Source organism: Marmota flaviventris, chromosome 19 (assembly GCF_047511675.1).
Source record: "Marmota flaviventris isolate mMarFla1 chromosome 19, mMarFla1.hap1, whole genome shotgun sequence".
Taxonomy (NCBI): Eukaryota; Metazoa; Chordata; class Mammalia; order Rodentia; family Sciuridae; genus Marmota; species Marmota flaviventris.
Window position 1 is genome coordinate 37,180,006 of NC_092516.1, and position 17,444 is coordinate 37,197,449.

The following is a 17,444-nucleotide window of genomic DNA, read 5'->3' on the forward strand; positions in this document are numbered from 1 at the left end:
TCCCTGGCTGGGTGAGAGGCGCTTAGACACAGCTGTGTCAGAGCTTTCCCCACCCTTTTCCAGGTCCGAGGGCTTGTCCGTGCAGAGGCGTATCTGGCCCCTGACCTTGGGATGCTGCCCCCCTTAACACTTCATTAGATGGGATTTTCCCTGCAATTTCTCTCTCCTCTCTCTCTCTCTCTCTCTCTCTCTCTCTCTCTCTCTCTCTCTCTCTCTCTCTCTCGGTAGCCTCTTTAATAAACCTTGCTACCTCATTAGGTGGCTGGAGGCGGGAGCTAGGAGAAGCCGTCCTGGAGCTGGTTTTAAAGGTAATTAGAATCTTATCTCTTTAATTTAAAACTCCCTAGCTTTTACTCATGAATCGAACCTTCTTTAATGAAGCCAGTGCTGGTCGTGTGGCAGACCCAGGTACATACCTGGGAGAAATGAAAACACATGTCTGTACAAAAACTTGTGTGCAAATATTCATAGCAGCATTATTAGTAATAGTTCAAAAAGGGAAATAGTCAAATATTCACCAACTGATGAGTAAAATGAGTCAATTCCTTCAATGTAACCTTATTCAGCCATAAGAAAGAATGAAGGTCTGAGCATGTAAAATAACATGGATGAACCCTGAAGATTTTACACTAAGAAGCCAGACAAAAGGTCACATAGTGGATAATTCCACTTCTGTTATGTCCAGAATAGGCAAATCTATGGAGACAGAATGGAGATGAGAGGACGCCTAGGGCTGGGTGAACCGGGGGGAAATGGTGAATGACTGCTAATGGGTACTGACAGGATTTCTTTTGGAGGTGATGAAATATTCTGAAGTTGATTGTGGTGATAGTTGCCCAACTCTGATGTGTACTATAAACCCCTGAGTTGTACACTTTAAATAGGTGCATCACAGCGTATGCAAATTACATCTCAATAAGCTATTAAATAAAAAGGAATAGGTGTCCAATAGAAAAAGCTACTCTTTAACCTTTCACACTGACACACACAATGGACCAGATAGCACTTATAACAACTGCCAGGAGGACCCTGAGGAAGATCAAATAACTGCTGAGCAGAATTCAAAAGGTACATCAAATCTCCCTTGCTGCATGACATATGAAGTCAGAATGCCAATTCACCTGTCCAGAAACAGGGAGGGTCAGAAACAGAATCCAAGGCATGGCTTTGTTAAACATGATTCAAAGAAATAAAGGGAGGCAATATTTTCCAAAACAAGTAAGGCTGACAGTGGAATATAATTTTCATCAATAAAATATCTACTATGTCAACTAAATATTATGGCTTTCTTTTTTTTTTCACTTGCTATATTTATATCATTGTTCTTAGTCTACGCTTGCTATATTCCATTTAAATGCGTTTAAAACCATAAACAAGCAAGTATAATGCAAACCACTATGACTCAGAAATATGCAACCAGTAAACCAACAACTACATGTTTGCTAAATTACTAACAAGAGAATTTGTACATCTGTGGATTAACAAGATAATACACATTAAATCTGAACAAAGAGGGAAGGCACTTGAACAGAGATGCAAACATGCTCATGGTGAGCACTGATAAAACTCAAAAGGAGAAGTCCTGTGGCTTATAACTATGACTTTGTAACTCACTGCAGAACAATGAAAGTCAGCAACAAAAAACACAAAGTCATAATTGTAAGAATAAGACAAGGTGGGCAGCGACCAAAGGAGGCAGATTTAAAAAGGCTGCTGAACAAGGCTTTATTTGAGATTCACTCCTGGGCGGCAATTCATCAGACCCACAGAATGGACAGGAGAAGGGTGTGAGGAGAAACCGCATGGGAGCTCCACCGGACTGGGATTTTATGGGGCTTAGGCAGGAAGGGAAGGGCTTGGGACAGGAAAAGGTGTTTTTAGAGTCCCTTGTCCCTCTGGAGTTGGTTGCAGGAAGCTGGTTGAACCCCAGGATTGGCCAGGGGATTCTGCTGACTGACAGGCGATTCTGTCGGCACCTGATTGATGTTTTTTTCCCAAGGGCAGGCTGCTTCACTGCCACCAACCTGACAATAATGACTCTGGTCCATCCCTACATCCCTATTTTAGCAAAACATAGCACATCACTTGGCAAGACTGTCCTATTAAAGATTCAGGTCCAGGGGGCTGGGGCTGGGGCTCAGCAGTAGCGCACTTGTCTGGCATGTGTGAGGCACTGGGTTCGATTCTCAGCACTCCACATAAATAAATAAAATAAAGGTCTATCAACAACTTAAATAAATAAATAAATAAAAGAGTCAGGTCCAGAACCTTTAAGAAGTAAAACTAGGGCGTGGGTTGTGGCTCAGTGGTAGAGCGCTCGCCTAGCATGTGCAAGGCCCTGGGTTCGATCCTCAGCACCACATAAAAAAATAAAATTAAATAAATAAATATTTTAAAAAAGAAGTGGAACTAGGGGAAGGGGAATTTAGCTCAGTGGCAGAGTACTAGTGTAATTTTCATCAGTTTTGTGGTATCAAGTCTGCAAAAAAAAAAAAAAAAAAAAAAAAAAAAACAAAACAAAACAACCCTGGGAACCAATCTCTGAAAAACCTGACTCTGAACACTAGGAAGTGCTTGGAAGGCAGCTCATAAAAGTCCTTGTTTTCAAATTTCTTTCCCCTTCAGAATCTACTTTTTCAGAACCATTCCTTGCCCACACCCTTTGTGAGTGGACTTCATGCACCAATGCTGCTCCCCACTGGTTCCACACTCTGGAACAACACATAAATGTGGAGCCTTTCCACTTCTTGAGAAATTTGCCACCTCTGGCTCAAGAATGTCCAGAAGGGCATTGTTTTCCACTGCCCGATTTCTAATTCTTTAGGATCCTTGCTACTTTCTCCAAACAGATATTTTGAAATTTTAAAGACTCTAGTGAAAACACTGTCATTCCCATCTGTGGGGAGCTACTCTGAATGACCCATGCCTTCCATCCTGAACCAAGAGGCTCTGAACAATCACTTGGTGACTTGGGCATTGCCCCAGCCCAAGAAGTAGAAGGAATGTCTTCAGGAGCTATACTCAGCTATTCCTTTGTTATACTACACCTTTGCCCTGTTTGGAATAGAATGGTCAACGAAAATGCCCTCTGTGTGTCCCCTTCTCTTGCTCTGCCTCTGGGTGTGGCCTTCCTAGATATCAGTCAATCTGCTGACAGCAGACACCACAAGCTAGACTCAACGCCCGGTATCTCTGTCGCTTGTGTGGTTATTTCCTGCAGCCCAGTAAACTCAGGAGTGACCCTGAGTGTTTCAGTACTGAGAAATACGACACCCATTTAATTAGAATCTGTGAGGACTGGCCAACAAACTGTACTGTAGTGATCCTACATGTCACCTTATGCTAAAAGTGGTATTTGCAAAGCACAATGATTCAACTCTGTTATCTCCCCAGTATAACTATCATTATTGTTGCATCAGACTATATCCATAGAAGGAAAAAATTTGTAGAGGTGAAGGTACATTTCAAACAAAATCTGCACGTATTACTCCATTTTAAAACAAGGTAATCACATATATTAATATGGACTGTGCCTGCTATCAAAGAACACAAGCAACAATAAAGGTTGGCAAGGATATGGGGAAACTCATACATTGCTGGTGGGACTGAAAATTGGTGGAACCACTCTAGAAAGCAGTCAGGAGATACCTCGGAAAACTTGGAATGGAACCACCATTTGACCCAGTCATCCCACTCCTAGGTTTATAGCCAAAGGAAAATCAGCATACTACAGTGACGCAGACACATTAATGTTTATAGCAGCTCAACTCACAATAGCTAAACTATGGAACCAACACAGTTGCTCTTCAACAGATGAATGGATAAAGAAACCGTGGTATATATACATGGAATATCACTCAGCCTTAAAAAGAATGAAATTATGGCATTTGCTGGTAAATGGATGGAGCTGAAGAATATTATGCTAAGTGAAATAAGCCAATCCCAAAGAAGCAAAGGTCAAATGTTTTCTCTGATATGCAGATGCTAATTCCCAATAAGGGGGTGTGTGGAGAATAGAGGTATTTTGGACTAGACAGAGAGGAGTGAAAGAAGGGGAAGGGTCATGAGGGTAGGATTGACAGTAGAATGAATGGGACATTATTACCCTATATGCAGATATGATTATATGACCAGTGTAACTCTACCTCATGTACAACCAGAAGAAAGAGAACTTATACTCCATTTATGTAAAATGTATTCTACTATCACGTGTAACTAATTAGTATAAAAAATGTAAAAAAAAAAAAAAAAAAGAGGATGAAATCTGCCTAACTGCATGCAGCATGTCTAGAACAGGTGGCCAGCAGAGATAGGAAATGCAAATTATGAGTTGAATTTGGGCCAAAATTATGGGGACTTTTAATTTGAACAGAATCTTCTCACACAGTCATGCATCATTTAACGCTCAGGATAAGGACTGAAAAATGTGCCCACAGGAAATCTGTCTTTGGGGGCGTCACAGAGTATACTTACAGAGGTTAAGTTGGCTCCTATATCAACAGGCGATACTATCGTGTGAGATCAATATCATATATGTGGACCATCACTGACCAAAACATTATCATGTGGCATGTGGGTCTACTTGAAGGCTGTCCACTACAAGGGAGAGTGTGAACTTCTGATTTGCTATGAGAGAACCCAAGCAGCTCTGATGCTTAAAGACATCATGGGGAAATCGAATAAGCGGAGCATCTATGCAATTGGTTTTCCACAGCAACATGACCTGCTTCCTGACAGCCAGGACCTGAGAGAGAGCTGCCAAGGAACTCATGGTCACTTGGAAGGCTGCTGGGTGCTCATTCAACTCTGAACATCCAGGGCTGCAAAACTAGGTGGACACTCACTCTCAGCTGACAACACAAATCAACCTGCATTTACTCCTGCTTGGAATGGGGTCATCAGAATCATGTAAGACATTAAAATGCAAAATAAAGCTTCAAGCACAGCATGAATAACAAACATGATCTTGTTGATAAGGTCCAACAGTGGCAAAAGAAAGTCTTGCAGCTTAAATATGGAATCAACCCAATGCCCACTGAGGGATAAACAGATGGACAAAAGATGTTATCTTCTCTTCTGCTATTCAGCCTTAAGAAAGAGGGAAATTCTGACCCCTTCTCCAGCAGTGTAGGATCTTGAGGACAGTACACAAAGTGAAATGACCCAGACACAGTGGGACACATACTGTATGAGTTCACAGTCTTCAACACAGATGTGGTACCGAGGGTTTTCAATTTCATAGAGACAGAAAGTAGAATGGTGGTCAGTAGGAGCTGAAGAAGGAGAAGTAGGAATTAATGCTTCATTGGTAAAGAGTGTCTGTTTATGGTGATGGAAAAGCTCTCCAGATGAGTGATGCAGGTGGTTGCACAACAGAAATTTAAACTCATGCCCTACACAATGACGTTATGGCCAACGATGGAACCACATACATGAATTTGTCCCACAGTATGACAGCACAGTGAAATTGTAGCCATCTCAGTTGGTGTAAGAGCACTCTAGGATGTTTATACAATGATGAATCACCCTATAACACATTTTTAGGAGTATATCTCCATTATTAAGTGAGACATGCATGTAATTGACACCACTCACCCTCTACACACCACGATGGTTAACATGGCAAGTTTTCTACACATTTAAACACATTTTGTGGACAGAAAGATAAAACATGGATTGAATGCCCAGCTGGAAAGCAAAAGGCTGAGTTAGGACGTTTGGAAGCAGCTTCCCAGTTCCACTGGGTGCTGGGTCACATCCCATGCACTTCCCATCTTCTCAGCAAATATTATTCTCTGTCTTCAATGGGAAAATCTCCCATTTGTTTCTTCTTTCTACATGTGAGACTTTCCATAGGGTGCATGGGTGATAATGAAATATGCAGGTCAAGAGCAATGTCTGTGCTCCCAAATATGCTATGTAACTGAGAGAGATTGATTGGAACTGAGAGGCTAATCTGAGGTGATCCATAGACTCCCAGAAAGTGTAGACACTCTGGGAAAACCATGAGCATGGGTACAATTTCCTATGATTTTATGACCTCAAAAGGAATCCTTGTGTCAAACATGCCTAAGTGCAGAGTGTGTGTCCCCTTAACAGATTTCTGAAAACAGTGAAGACCAGTGGCACTTAGCAGATTAGATTTGCTAAACTGAGTGTTTCCTTTTAGGGTTTTCAAGTGATAATTCAGTGTACGTGGGTTCTTTTGTACATACTGAGCTCCTTCTTGGGAGGTCATGTCATTTCTGCCCTCCCCCTTCTTCCTTGCCATACTCCTTAATCTCCCACTGCACTGAACTCTGAAATGGAAATGCCCAGAGGTTGGGTATCTAACATGTGTTGTGTTGAGAATGGAGAGAAGAACCCATGTCTGGACAGAAGTGAAAAAGGGGTCAGAGACAAAGTGGACAGAGTTTGGATTAGTAGCAGCAGAGACTATCTCCTCTAGAATTCTAGGACAGGTGCACATTCCAGTCTGACAATTGCAGGTGTTTTCCTTCACACTGGTTGCCAGGTTGGAATAAGCGATGACATCAGAGGCTTCCAACCTTCCTGACTGGAAGGGACAGACTCTGTTGACCACTGGCAGTGCAGTGGGCAACAGTTTGTCCTCAGTACTGTTCTTCACCTGGTTTCTCCCGTTTGGAGAAGAGCGAACAGACTCCTGTTCAACCAAATTCTGGAGAAAGATTTATCTTTCTCTCTAAGAACCTAGGTTTTGTAGAAGGAAGACAGAGTATTGGAGAACTTATGGAGGATCAACAAATCTCCCAGTCTGGGCAATCGCCTTCCCTGGCAAGCACCTCAGAATCCCACCTGGAGGTGGTGGTAGATGATGAGGTGGCAGGTCCATCAGGTGAGGGAGCTAGAGTTGAGAACTGATTTGACATGATGACTGGTAAGGAGGAAGGGATAGAGCAGCCAGAAAGGTGGGAAGCCCACTTTTGAAGTTCAGAATAGGCCACGGGACAAGGAAGTCCACATGGATGGAAAATCTGCAGAGAAAGGAATTGGGCTAGAAGATGAGATCTAAGTTCAGGAAATGGGTACAGGGGATGTAAAAAGGGTCACTCCACCCATGAGAGAAAGTGTCCATAATGAGAAAGAGTTTTGAGGAACAGGGAGATGGGACAATGGTAAGGAGAAGACAGCTACCAGCCAAGCTAAGAAGGCAACAGTTGAAGGTCTGGGGTGTGGGAGGTGAACTGGTATCAGAGGATGAAAGGATGAGTTCCAAATACAGGAGCCTGACTCTGCTTCCTTTACTCAGCTCTGTGGGTAAAACCCTGCCTCCCATGTCGGTCCTCGAGGAAGAGAGAGTGGACCTCAGAATCTGAGGGAGACTCGGATGATGATCCCCCGGGGATTTTTGATTCAGTACCTTGGGTAGAATCTGGCCTCCTGCCTGAGACCACTGGCCTAAAGAGAAAGAGAGAGTCCTCCACTGAATCTGAGGATGAGCTGGAGGAACTGGAAAGTGAGCTAAATCACCCCTGGGATGTGGTGTCACTGTGTGGCCTCAAAATGAAACTCAAAAAACGGCGCGTGAACTCGGTGCAACCAGAACACCATGAGGTTTTCAAGAGGCTTCTAGGTAGGGAGACACCCAGGTAGCGCCCTCCAATCCTGCTCTTTACACAAACAAGGAACTTACAGCCACTGCACTTTTCCAAAGAGCCCTGCTATCCCTGAGATCCCCATTCCTGGAGGACTCAGGACCCATGTACCCTGTGAAACTCTTAGATGATGGATGATTACATTACACCTGAAAAATGACCCTGCTTGGGATCACAGAGCTTGATTCCAATTAACCTCACTGATTGCAGACACTGTGGTTCTAATAGATTTCATCCTCCCTGAGCGGTGCCTATCAAACTAGAAAATAACATAGTAACTCTAATTCTGAGGTGGTGCATTCTTGGGGGATGATGGGCCCTCGCGGTTTACTCCAAGTTCTTAGTCATACAGACGTCTATCTCTTACCCCAACCCTCACTCAGTTGTTTCCCTGGGGGGGTTTCAGGGCAAAGCAGCTTTCCCAGGAATGTTCCTGTCCTTTTCCTATCCAACTGGGATATCGGGCTCTTTTGGGCTCTATTGCACTCCAATCCCACACCTTCTTCAGTGGAGGTCCTATTCTTCTCTCTGTTGTCTATCACCCATGAAGCCCCTTCTGGTTCCCAACTAACACCAGTGTTCTGTTCACAGAAGATCCTGTTGTCAAAAGATTCCTGGCCTGGGACAAGAATCTGAGAGTGTCTGACAAGGTGAGGTTGTTCTCTACTGGGCAGTGATCCTGCTCCAGCACAGCCTGGATGAGGAGGGATTTCTAGCCCACGGTCCTTCTGTCTCCATGTAGAACCAACAAGATGTGCCAAGTCCTGACCCTTTGTGACTTGTCAACATCTCTCTTCAGGGCCTAGCAGTTCCATGCAGTGAGGACAGGTGGACCTTGCTTCTGCTTGGGGTGTTGCATTCCTATCCTCCTCTCTCGGCTATTGTTACCTGAGATTTTGGGCGCCTCTCCTCTTTTATTTTTTTAAATATGTTTTAGTTGTAGATATACAGAATACCTTTATTTTTTATCTTTATGTGGTGCTGAGGATCGAATCCGATGCCTCACATGTGCTAGGCAAGCTCTCTACCACTGAGCCAAAACCCCAGTGCTCAACCGCCTTTTTTCTGTGATGCTAGGGATTGAACCCAGGGCCTTGTGCATGCGAGGCTAGCAAGCACTCTACAGAGTGAGCTATATCCCTATTGCTGGGGCTCCTCTCCTCTTTGCACTTCTTGGGACCCCCTGTTCTCCAGCTTACCCAAGACCCTCCTCACCCAGCTGACCTACATGCCTTTCCTCAAAAGGTCCCCTCAGAGCTGATCCTACAGAACACACTAAGTCTCTTCTTCCCCCAACTGCTCTGACTGTCTCAGGTCCTTCCCCAAACCAGCAGGTCTCCTTACGTGGTGAACTTCTCTCAGGGGCACTCTTCACCCCAGACTCCCATTCCTGTCCCCTCTTTCCTCCTCTTCCAGGATGTGACCTCTCTCTGTGTTTTTCTTCTCTCTCCATCAGTACCTCCTGTCTATGGTCATAGCTTATTTTAGCCGGGCTGGCCTCTTCTCCTGGCAGTACCAACGAATCCACTTCTTTCTGGCCCTGTGAGTATTGGGTCTCCTTCATCAATCAGGACTCACTACCTGGGAGGGTAGGAGGGGAGCAGAGGGGCACTAACCTTTCTTTTACTTTTAGCCTCTTTGTCCTGTTTGCTCCGTGTACACGAGATCACAGCACTGTAGTATAGTTTGTTTTTCTTTTCCACACTTCCCTAGTCAAAGCAACACACAAGCTCCCTAAAGGCCAGTTGTTAAAGAGTCAAGAAAACCAAGGAAATATAAAGCCCACCTGAGAGGAGTGGAGGAGAGCATGGGCACCTCCTGTCCCTGGCAGAGAGACTGGAGGTGCAGCCACATCTGACTGCTCTTCCTTCTTTATCTACACCAACATTGCTCTGTTTTCTGCCTCTGGATTTCCAAGACAGATGCCCAATTCCCAGCCTGGCACAGATCCAGTGTAGGGTGGTCCCCTCTGGTTCTTCATACAGGAGTCTTCTCACATTTGTGGCTCTTTCTACACACCCCCTAAAAATTCTTCCAAGATTGGTCCAACCATCCCTTAGGACTCCCCCACAACTGTGTTACTCAATGCTTTCTAGAAAAAGGCTGGAATCCTTCAGAAGATGTGTGTCTGGCAGAGTCCTCTGGACCAAGGCATGGTCCTCTGTAACACTTAATAGGGCTGGTGCAGTCCTGTCTGAAGATGGTCCTCTGGGAGTCCGTTTTGGGAAGCTGACTCCAAGGGGAGGTCCTTCTTGGTTGTGCCTCTAAAGAGCAACCTGGTTTCTTTCCCCAGCTACCTGGCCAATGACATGGAGGAGGACAACCAGGCTCCTAAACAAGAAATCTTTCGTTTCCTCTATGGGAAGAGCTACGCCCAGCGTCCCCTGTTCCACAAACTGCGATATCAGTTCATCTGCTCCATGGACTGGAACACTCGGGTTTCCAAGGAGGAGTGTGAGGAGGTGGGTGGTGCTGTGTGTGCTTGTGGGGGGAGAGGGATGGGCTGACTGGAGCGACACAGGAAGGTGGGTGGCTGCAGGTGGGCTCTGGGGAGGAGAAAGCTCAGGAGGGAGGGAAGGACTTCCTGGGCAGTCCTCAGTTTTGCATTTAACCATGCTACTAAGTATTCTTGATGGATCCAAGCAGAAATATTACTAATGTTCAGCCACTATTCTACTCAAATCAGGGACAATGATAAAGCTTGTCTCTTGATAAAATCAACTTTTCAAATTTGATGGGAAGGGACACCAAAAGGATTCTATCTGTCAAAGCATCTTTACAAATGCTTAATTTATTTATCTGATATAGGAAAATATACTCGATTTTTATTGAAAAGAAATCTGAAAAAATGTGTCCCACATTTTATATAACATGATCCTGATAAGTGTCGTCCATGTGAGTAATAGCTGAAATAATGTTGTGATATCCGTATATAGCTACTTCATTTGTCACCAGGCTAAATAAATCTAATAATTACACCTTGCTATGTCACCTCCTTTGTAGCTGACAGAACTTAGTTAATAGAATCAAGCCTCTCAACATTGTAGTTTTAGATATTTATAGACTGTGTGAATCACGGTGACTAGAAAGTCCAAATCAAAGTGAAGTGATTTTAAGGAATGGGAAAATAAATTAACCATAACTTCAAACCCCTCAATATCCTGTAAAGTCATCAGCTTTGGTGGGGGCTCTTTTCCTTTCCAGATTCAAGCTTATGATCCGGAGCTCTGGGTGTGGGGCCGGGATCGCACCCTCATTGCCTAGAAGTCCTGGAACTATGTTGGCCTGAGGGGAGGGACAAAATTCTGTATCCCTGGCTTGATGACAGACAGAGTCAGTGATTTTCTATTCAGGATGCTCGAGGACCTACCTTCTTGATCCAGTCCTGTCCACCTCCACCCACAGCCACCCTCTGCAGATGGTGAAACAGCCTGAATCTCCAAGTCAGCTTCATGGTCTCAAACTCCAACCACACAGATGACCCCCTAGAGGTGTGCTGGGGGCTCTGACGTTGCTCAGCTAGACCTGAGAGAGAACAGTTTATCACTCAGGATGTGCTAGAAATCCTAAACCCACAGCAATTGGGCCCACATGTCAGCTTTGATGAATGGTTCATCTTGGTCTAAAGTGAATATCCTTTAGCCATGAATATCTCTCTCCCCCTGTAAATTCTCTTTTTACCTCTCCTTTTAATTCATCTTGGGTCACATATCCCTTAAGGATACCAAGCATGAAGATGATTTATTTATATGATTGTCACAGTTTTAGTACATGTGATAAATGTTATTTATTTTGAACACTGTTTATTTTAAATAGTTCTGAGATAGATATTGTTTGGAAATTTGTTTTTCCTTATTAGTTTTGTAATGAGTGTTATAACATGTTTGTGTTCATATATATATTTCTCTGAGGTTTTTATTCTTTTTATCTATTTTATCATATTACTTTTATACCTCAGTGTTATTAACCCATAATCTAATAAATATAAAATTTTCATGTGATGTTCTATCATCATTATGGTGAATATCAAGCTGCTGTTATTTAACTTTTCTTTAAATGTTTTTCTGTAGTGTATATTGTAAGAGAGCACATGTGGTATGTGCTTGTGAAGAGTACAGCACAGTGCATTTGTGAGGAAACTGAATAAAGTTGAAAATCTTCTTACTGTAATGATGCATATGATCTTGTCATTCTGGATTATTTTTTTGTTGTCAAACAATACAGGGTTGTGGTTAATTGACCAAATTTCTTACCTGTGGGAGAAAAACACCTCATTTTTTAGGTAGCGAAATAACAGAGAAGGTTGCAGAACTTAAAGTAGAGACTGGAAGAGGAAACACAGGAAGTCACTGAGAGAGACAACACAGGAAGAGTGAAAGAAAATTTAAAGGAAGCTGTACAATAATCTTAAATCCAAAATCGAGGAGAGCATATAACAGGAGATGGCTTCCTGGTAATGTCCAAGGTTAGGAACACAGGGGGAATAGTAGTCTTTGCTACTTGAGTCAAAATGGGAGTCTTCTCCACAACCTGTGTTTCTAATTTTACATGACAGAAGAAAATCCAAAGAGTCTTCTTGAAATAGAAACTTGTGAAGGGAAATGAAGGTACTAGAGCAGGTTGGAAGAAGAATGAGATGATAGGAAGACCTCGAGCTAGTAAATAGAAGGCACAGAGAGGAAAGAGCTAAGAGTTTGGGCAATGAATGACTGTAGACAAGTACCTTGAGAGATGAGAGCATCAGAGAATATGGGAACAGCTGGAAAGAAGCAGGTAAAGCAAAGTATCAGCCAGAAGAAAAACAAAGCTAAAGAGAGGTGGCAACGGAGCCATCGATGAGATGTGATGTGGGGTTGGAGAGGCAAGTGGAGATGATGTGAAGGGATTGGAAGGGACCAATATTGAATGAGCTTAAGATTGGTTGAATGTGTTAAAAGAGGGATGGTGGTTGGGTGAATGGAGTAACTTCAGAGGTAAAAGTACCAAAAAGGAAGAAGTCATTAAAGACAGCACTGTGTAAAGCAAATCTGATGCTGATCAACCACATGAAGGTCATGTGCTACCAGTTGAGGCCACAGGCCGCCCCTACACCATCTTCTTTTTAGACATCAGCCATAAGCTCCGGGTTTCCCAGGCCACTCGCACTTCTCACCAATGGCTGCAAATTCGGGGATTCCCATGATCCTATTGTATAATTTTCTATTAACATCTCACTGAGGTTAGGAGAGCACGAATCCTATAATTACTGATTTGTCATGTAAAAAAGGACACAAATTGGGACCAGCTAAGAGAAGAGACTCAATTTTTAAAATTTCCTTTGCCCTTTTTTATTAGCCACAGAATGCTTAGCTCACTGTGAACCACTGCAATCAAAGAGGGGAAGATTCCAATATTTCCAGAGATATTTTCTAAGAAATGATTGCATAAATCTGTAATATGTTGGAAGAATTATCAAAAAGATTAGACAGAAGGGCTAGTGGTATAGTTCACTGATAGATTTTGGTTACCATGTGCAAGGCCCTGGATTCAATCCCCAGCACCAAAACAAAATAAAGGGGGTGGCACAGAATCAGTATAACTATAACTCATTAATAAAGAGATAAATAAACTTGTTTATCCTTTTACAGAATTAGTTCTCCAAAACTGATGGCCAATGAGCACATGAAAGGTCAACACCTTTTAGTCAACTGGTCATCAAAAAATGCAAATCAAAACTACTAGATACCATTTCCTGATCACTAGGATGTCTATAATCAGGAAGTCTAATAATGTGTTGGTTAGGATGAGAAATTAGAACCCTTTACACTGTTGATGGGAGAGTAAAAGGTGCAGCTGCTCAGAAGTCTGACAGTTCCTCAAAAGGTTAAATGTAGAGCGGCTGGGGTTGTGGTTCAGTGGTAGAGCACTTGCCTAGCATGTGTCAGACACTGGTTTAGATTCTCAGCACCCTATAAAAATAAAAAAAGGTCCACTGACAACTAAAAAATATTTTTTGAAAAAAGGTTAAATGTAGAGTTACCACATGACCCAGCAAGTCCACTCCCAGATATATACCTGAGAGAAAGAAAAACACACTTCTGTACAAACACTTGTGTGCAAATATTCATAGCAGCATTATTGGTAATATTTAAAAAGAGAAATACTCAAATATTCACCAACTGATGAGTAAAATGGGGTCCCTTCAATGTCAATTTAATCAGCCATAAGAAGGAATAAAGGTCTAAGCATGAATAACATGGGTGAACCATGAAAACATTATGCTAAGAAGCCAGACTAAAAGATAACACAGTGGATAATTCCACTTCTCTGATGTCCAGAATAGGCAAATCTATGGAGACAGAATGCAGATGAGTAGGTGCCTAGGGCTTGGTGAACTGTGGGGGGAAATGCTAATTGGTACTGACAGGATTTCTTTTGGAGGTGATGAAATGTTTGGAAGTTGATTGTGGTGATAGTTACACAACTCTGACATGTACTAAAAACCCTGAGTTGTATACTTTAAATGGGTGGATCACAGGGTATGCAAATTACATCTCAATAAACTATGAAAATAAAATGAATTAGGTGTCAAATAGAAAAGGCTATTCTTTACCTTTCATGGTGACACACATGATGGTTGACACAATAGCTATAACAACGGCCAGGAGGACCCTGAGGAAGATCAAGTAACTGCTGAGCAGGATTCCACAAGCACATCAAATCTCCTTTGCTGCATGACATGCGAAGTCAAAATGCCAATCCACCTGTCCAGAAATAGGGAGGGTCAGAAATGGAATCGAAAGAGCTGCTTTGTAACACATGATACAAAGAAGTAAAGGGAGGTAATATTTTCCAAAACAAGGTAACCCTGACTATGGAATATAATTTTCATTAATATAAAGACACACTAAGTCTGCTATTTGAGGAGGCATCCTGGGAGCCTTCTGGAGATTTGCGGCTTCTGCATTTCTGTCCACCCTACAAAAATAAGGCTCCCAAGGTAAGCTAATTCATTTTTTGGTTCCTGGGATTGAACCCAGGGGTATTAACCACTGAGCTACATCCCCAGCCCTTTAGAGATGGTCTGGCTAAGTTGTCCAGGCTGGCCTAGAATTGTTACAGTCCTCCCTTGGTCTCTCCTGAGTCGCTGGAGATTACAGGCTTGAGCCACCAGGCCCAGCGTGGCCTAAGCTAATTCTTCAGATCAAAGTAAGACTAGCATATTGAATAAGAGGGTCTGGACTGGGGTACAGAGAAAATCCTGCCTCTGCCCCACTATCCAAAGAGGACAGGCTGGGGTGAAAAGGGAATCTGGTTTTCCCTAGAGACATTATTACTAGGTACCCAGCTGTGACCCCTAACTCTAGCCTATTTTCCATATGCCTAATTTCTAGTGGCCAATGGTTTTGACATTAATGTTCCAATTTGGGAAATTTCCAATCCAAATCCTTCAGCTACAAAGGGAATTCAGGGTTTTTACACACTTTAGATATTCTCTGGATTCCCATGTGCCTTAGATCCCTGTTACCACTGGGCCCCCAAAGGGAACTGGGAATGTGGGGATCTGCTGGAGGCTTAGCCATTGCTGATATCTGCATGGGAAGATGGTTCTCAGCACTAGATATCCTCCAACCCCAGACAAGTAGTTGGTTGGCATCACAGGCATGCACTACAAACCAGATGAACATTATCTTTAATAAACTGCTTCCTTGAAAAAAAAAAGATACACTAAGTCAATGAAAGAGTATGGCTTTCTTTCTTTTTCACTTTCTAAGTTTATATCATTGTTCTTATTTTATGTCTATTATAGTCTATTTAAATCCATTTCTAGCCACAAGGATGCAAATATAATGTCAGCTGCTGGAAAACTGCTTGATATGACTCAGAAATATGCAACTGGTAAACCAATAAACTACATGTTTGCTAGATTATTAAACAGAAAATTTATACATCTGTGGATTAACAAGATCAACACACATTGAATCTGAACCAAGAGGGAAGGCACTGAACACAGATGCAAACATGTTCACAGTGAGCACTGATAAAACTCAAAAGGAGGAGTCCTGTGGTCTTATAACTATGATTTTGTAACTCACTGCAGAACAATGAAAGACAGCACTGAACAACACAAAGTAATAAGAAGTCTGACCCATCTCTACAGGTATTTTAGCAGAAGGCAAGACTGCCCTATTAAAGATTCAAGCCCAGATAAGAAGCGGAACCCGGGGACTGGAATTTAGCACAGTAGTTGAGTGCTTGTGTTTTTCATCAGTTTTGTGCTATTCAGGTCTCCATGTCTACACAAAATAATAGGGAAATGATCTCTGAAAAACCTGGCCCTAAAAACTACAAAGTTCCTGGAAAGCAGACCACATTTCTTGTTTTGAAATCCCTTTCCCCTTCAGAATCTACGTTTTCAGAACCATGATATTATTCCTTGCCCACACCCTTTGCAAGTGGACTTCATGCACCAATGGCACTCCCCACTGGTTCCACACTCCGGAACAACACACATATGCAGAGCCATTCTGCTTCTCGAGAAATTCTGCCACCCCCAGCTCAAGAAGGGCAACGAAGGGCATTATTTCCCACTTTTGTCTTGCAGGGCAGGAGCTCTGCTCTCCCGCGCAAAGTGGGAACCATGCAAGTGCACCTGGCTCTGTTGTGGTGTGAACTGATAAATACAATCAATAAGAGTGTAAATTAGATTACATATTAGTTAAAAATATAGTTTATAGATATAAGAGTTTGATAAGTGAGATAAGACAATTATGAAGCAAGAACTGTCATAGACAGGCCTAAGACTCCATTTTGCTGCTTTCTATAAAAAACTGTTACAAAAGCTGTTTTCTTATAAAAATTGTTTTTCTGTACTTTGTATCCCACAAATTGTACCCTAATCAGAATGCAGTGGTAGTCATGGTGAGCTACATCCTGGGTCTGAGTACACTTGTGGGTCTATATGACTTTGAAGTAGATTCTCAGCCCCCACAACACCCGCCCAAATTCAGGAAGCAACTGTCCAGCACCTGCTTGAACCCAGGACTGTGATCAACTGAACTGCAAAGCTAATGCTTGTTTTGCTTCTGTTTATCGCTGGCTTGCTGACTGGAAAATTCCAGTCCTGCCTGGAGCCCACAGGTCCCACTTACTAATGTTTTAATTTCTATGACCGGCTAGCTTACATGATGATAAGCGAGTCACTGAGTTGTGGATTTTGTGCTTATATTCTTTTTGGATGAACCAGGAAGCTGCTGTCCTCCCACAGAGCTTAAATCTCCACGGTGGGTGACAGTCCCTGGCCAGGTAAATAAAGCTCTCTTTGGATTTGAAATTCGGACTTTCAGTGCTTTCTGAGGCGTCTCCTCATAACAGCTCCAGAAAGTTGGAGGCCGCGATTTGGGGTCTGTAATGACGCCCCGCTCCACCCGTCCTCCGCGCGGCAGCCCGTGCTCCTGCCCGGCAGCGCTGACCTCTGGGCCGTGGATGTGACCCCGACACGGCCTCCCGTCTCCCGGCCTCGGTCTGACGTCTGTAAAGCGGGGACAGCAACCGCACCTACCTGCTCCGCCGTCGCGAGGACCAGGCAAGAGACTAAAAGGCCATCGCGGTGACCGCGTCAGTACCTCTCGTCAGAGCCTCAGGTGACGGCTCGCCTCCCTGCTCCTCGTCGCCGTCCAGGACAACGCTCGCAGGAACAGCTTGAAGAACGCGGGGAAGACCAACTCATAGCGGGACAGCGACGGCCAAAGAGCAGCAACCCTCAGACGACGCCAGCGCCTCTCACCTCCCTGGACTCCACAAGCAAATCCACCGGTACTTCGCACAGGCGCACAAGGCGGGGCACTG

The 17,444-nt window shown here is 43.4% G+C and overlaps 1 protein-coding gene and 1 long non-coding RNA gene across 4 annotated transcripts in view; one reads left to right on the forward strand and one right to left on the reverse strand.

Annotated features, from left to right (window-relative positions):
• The window catches only part of LOC139702943 (uncharacterized), a 69,957-nt gene extending 52,513 nt beyond the window's left edge, over positions 1–17,444 (reverse strand). For 2 of the 3 annotated variants that reach the window (XR_011705515.1, XR_011705513.1), the window contains exons 1-3: positions 17,158–17,437; positions 14,209–14,359; positions 10,987–11,141 (exon numbers count right to left, since the gene is read on the reverse strand). This is a non-coding gene — a long non-coding RNA (uncharacterized lncRNA). Of the gene's footprint in view, positions 1–10,986; positions 11,142–14,208; positions 14,360–17,157 lie in introns of all 3 variants that reach the window. The other variant, XR_011705514.1, reaches the window with a different exon arrangement.
• On the forward strand, positions 7,098–10,880 carry LOC139702963 (speedy protein E4-like). The gene is made up of 6 exons (XM_071605745.1): positions 7,098–7,136; positions 7,426–7,594; positions 8,208–8,266; positions 9,073–9,158; positions 9,910–10,078; positions 10,821–10,880. Exons 1-6 carry the CDS (start codon positions 7,098–7,100, stop codon positions 10,878–10,880), a joined length of 582 nt encoding a protein of 193 aa, XP_071461846.1.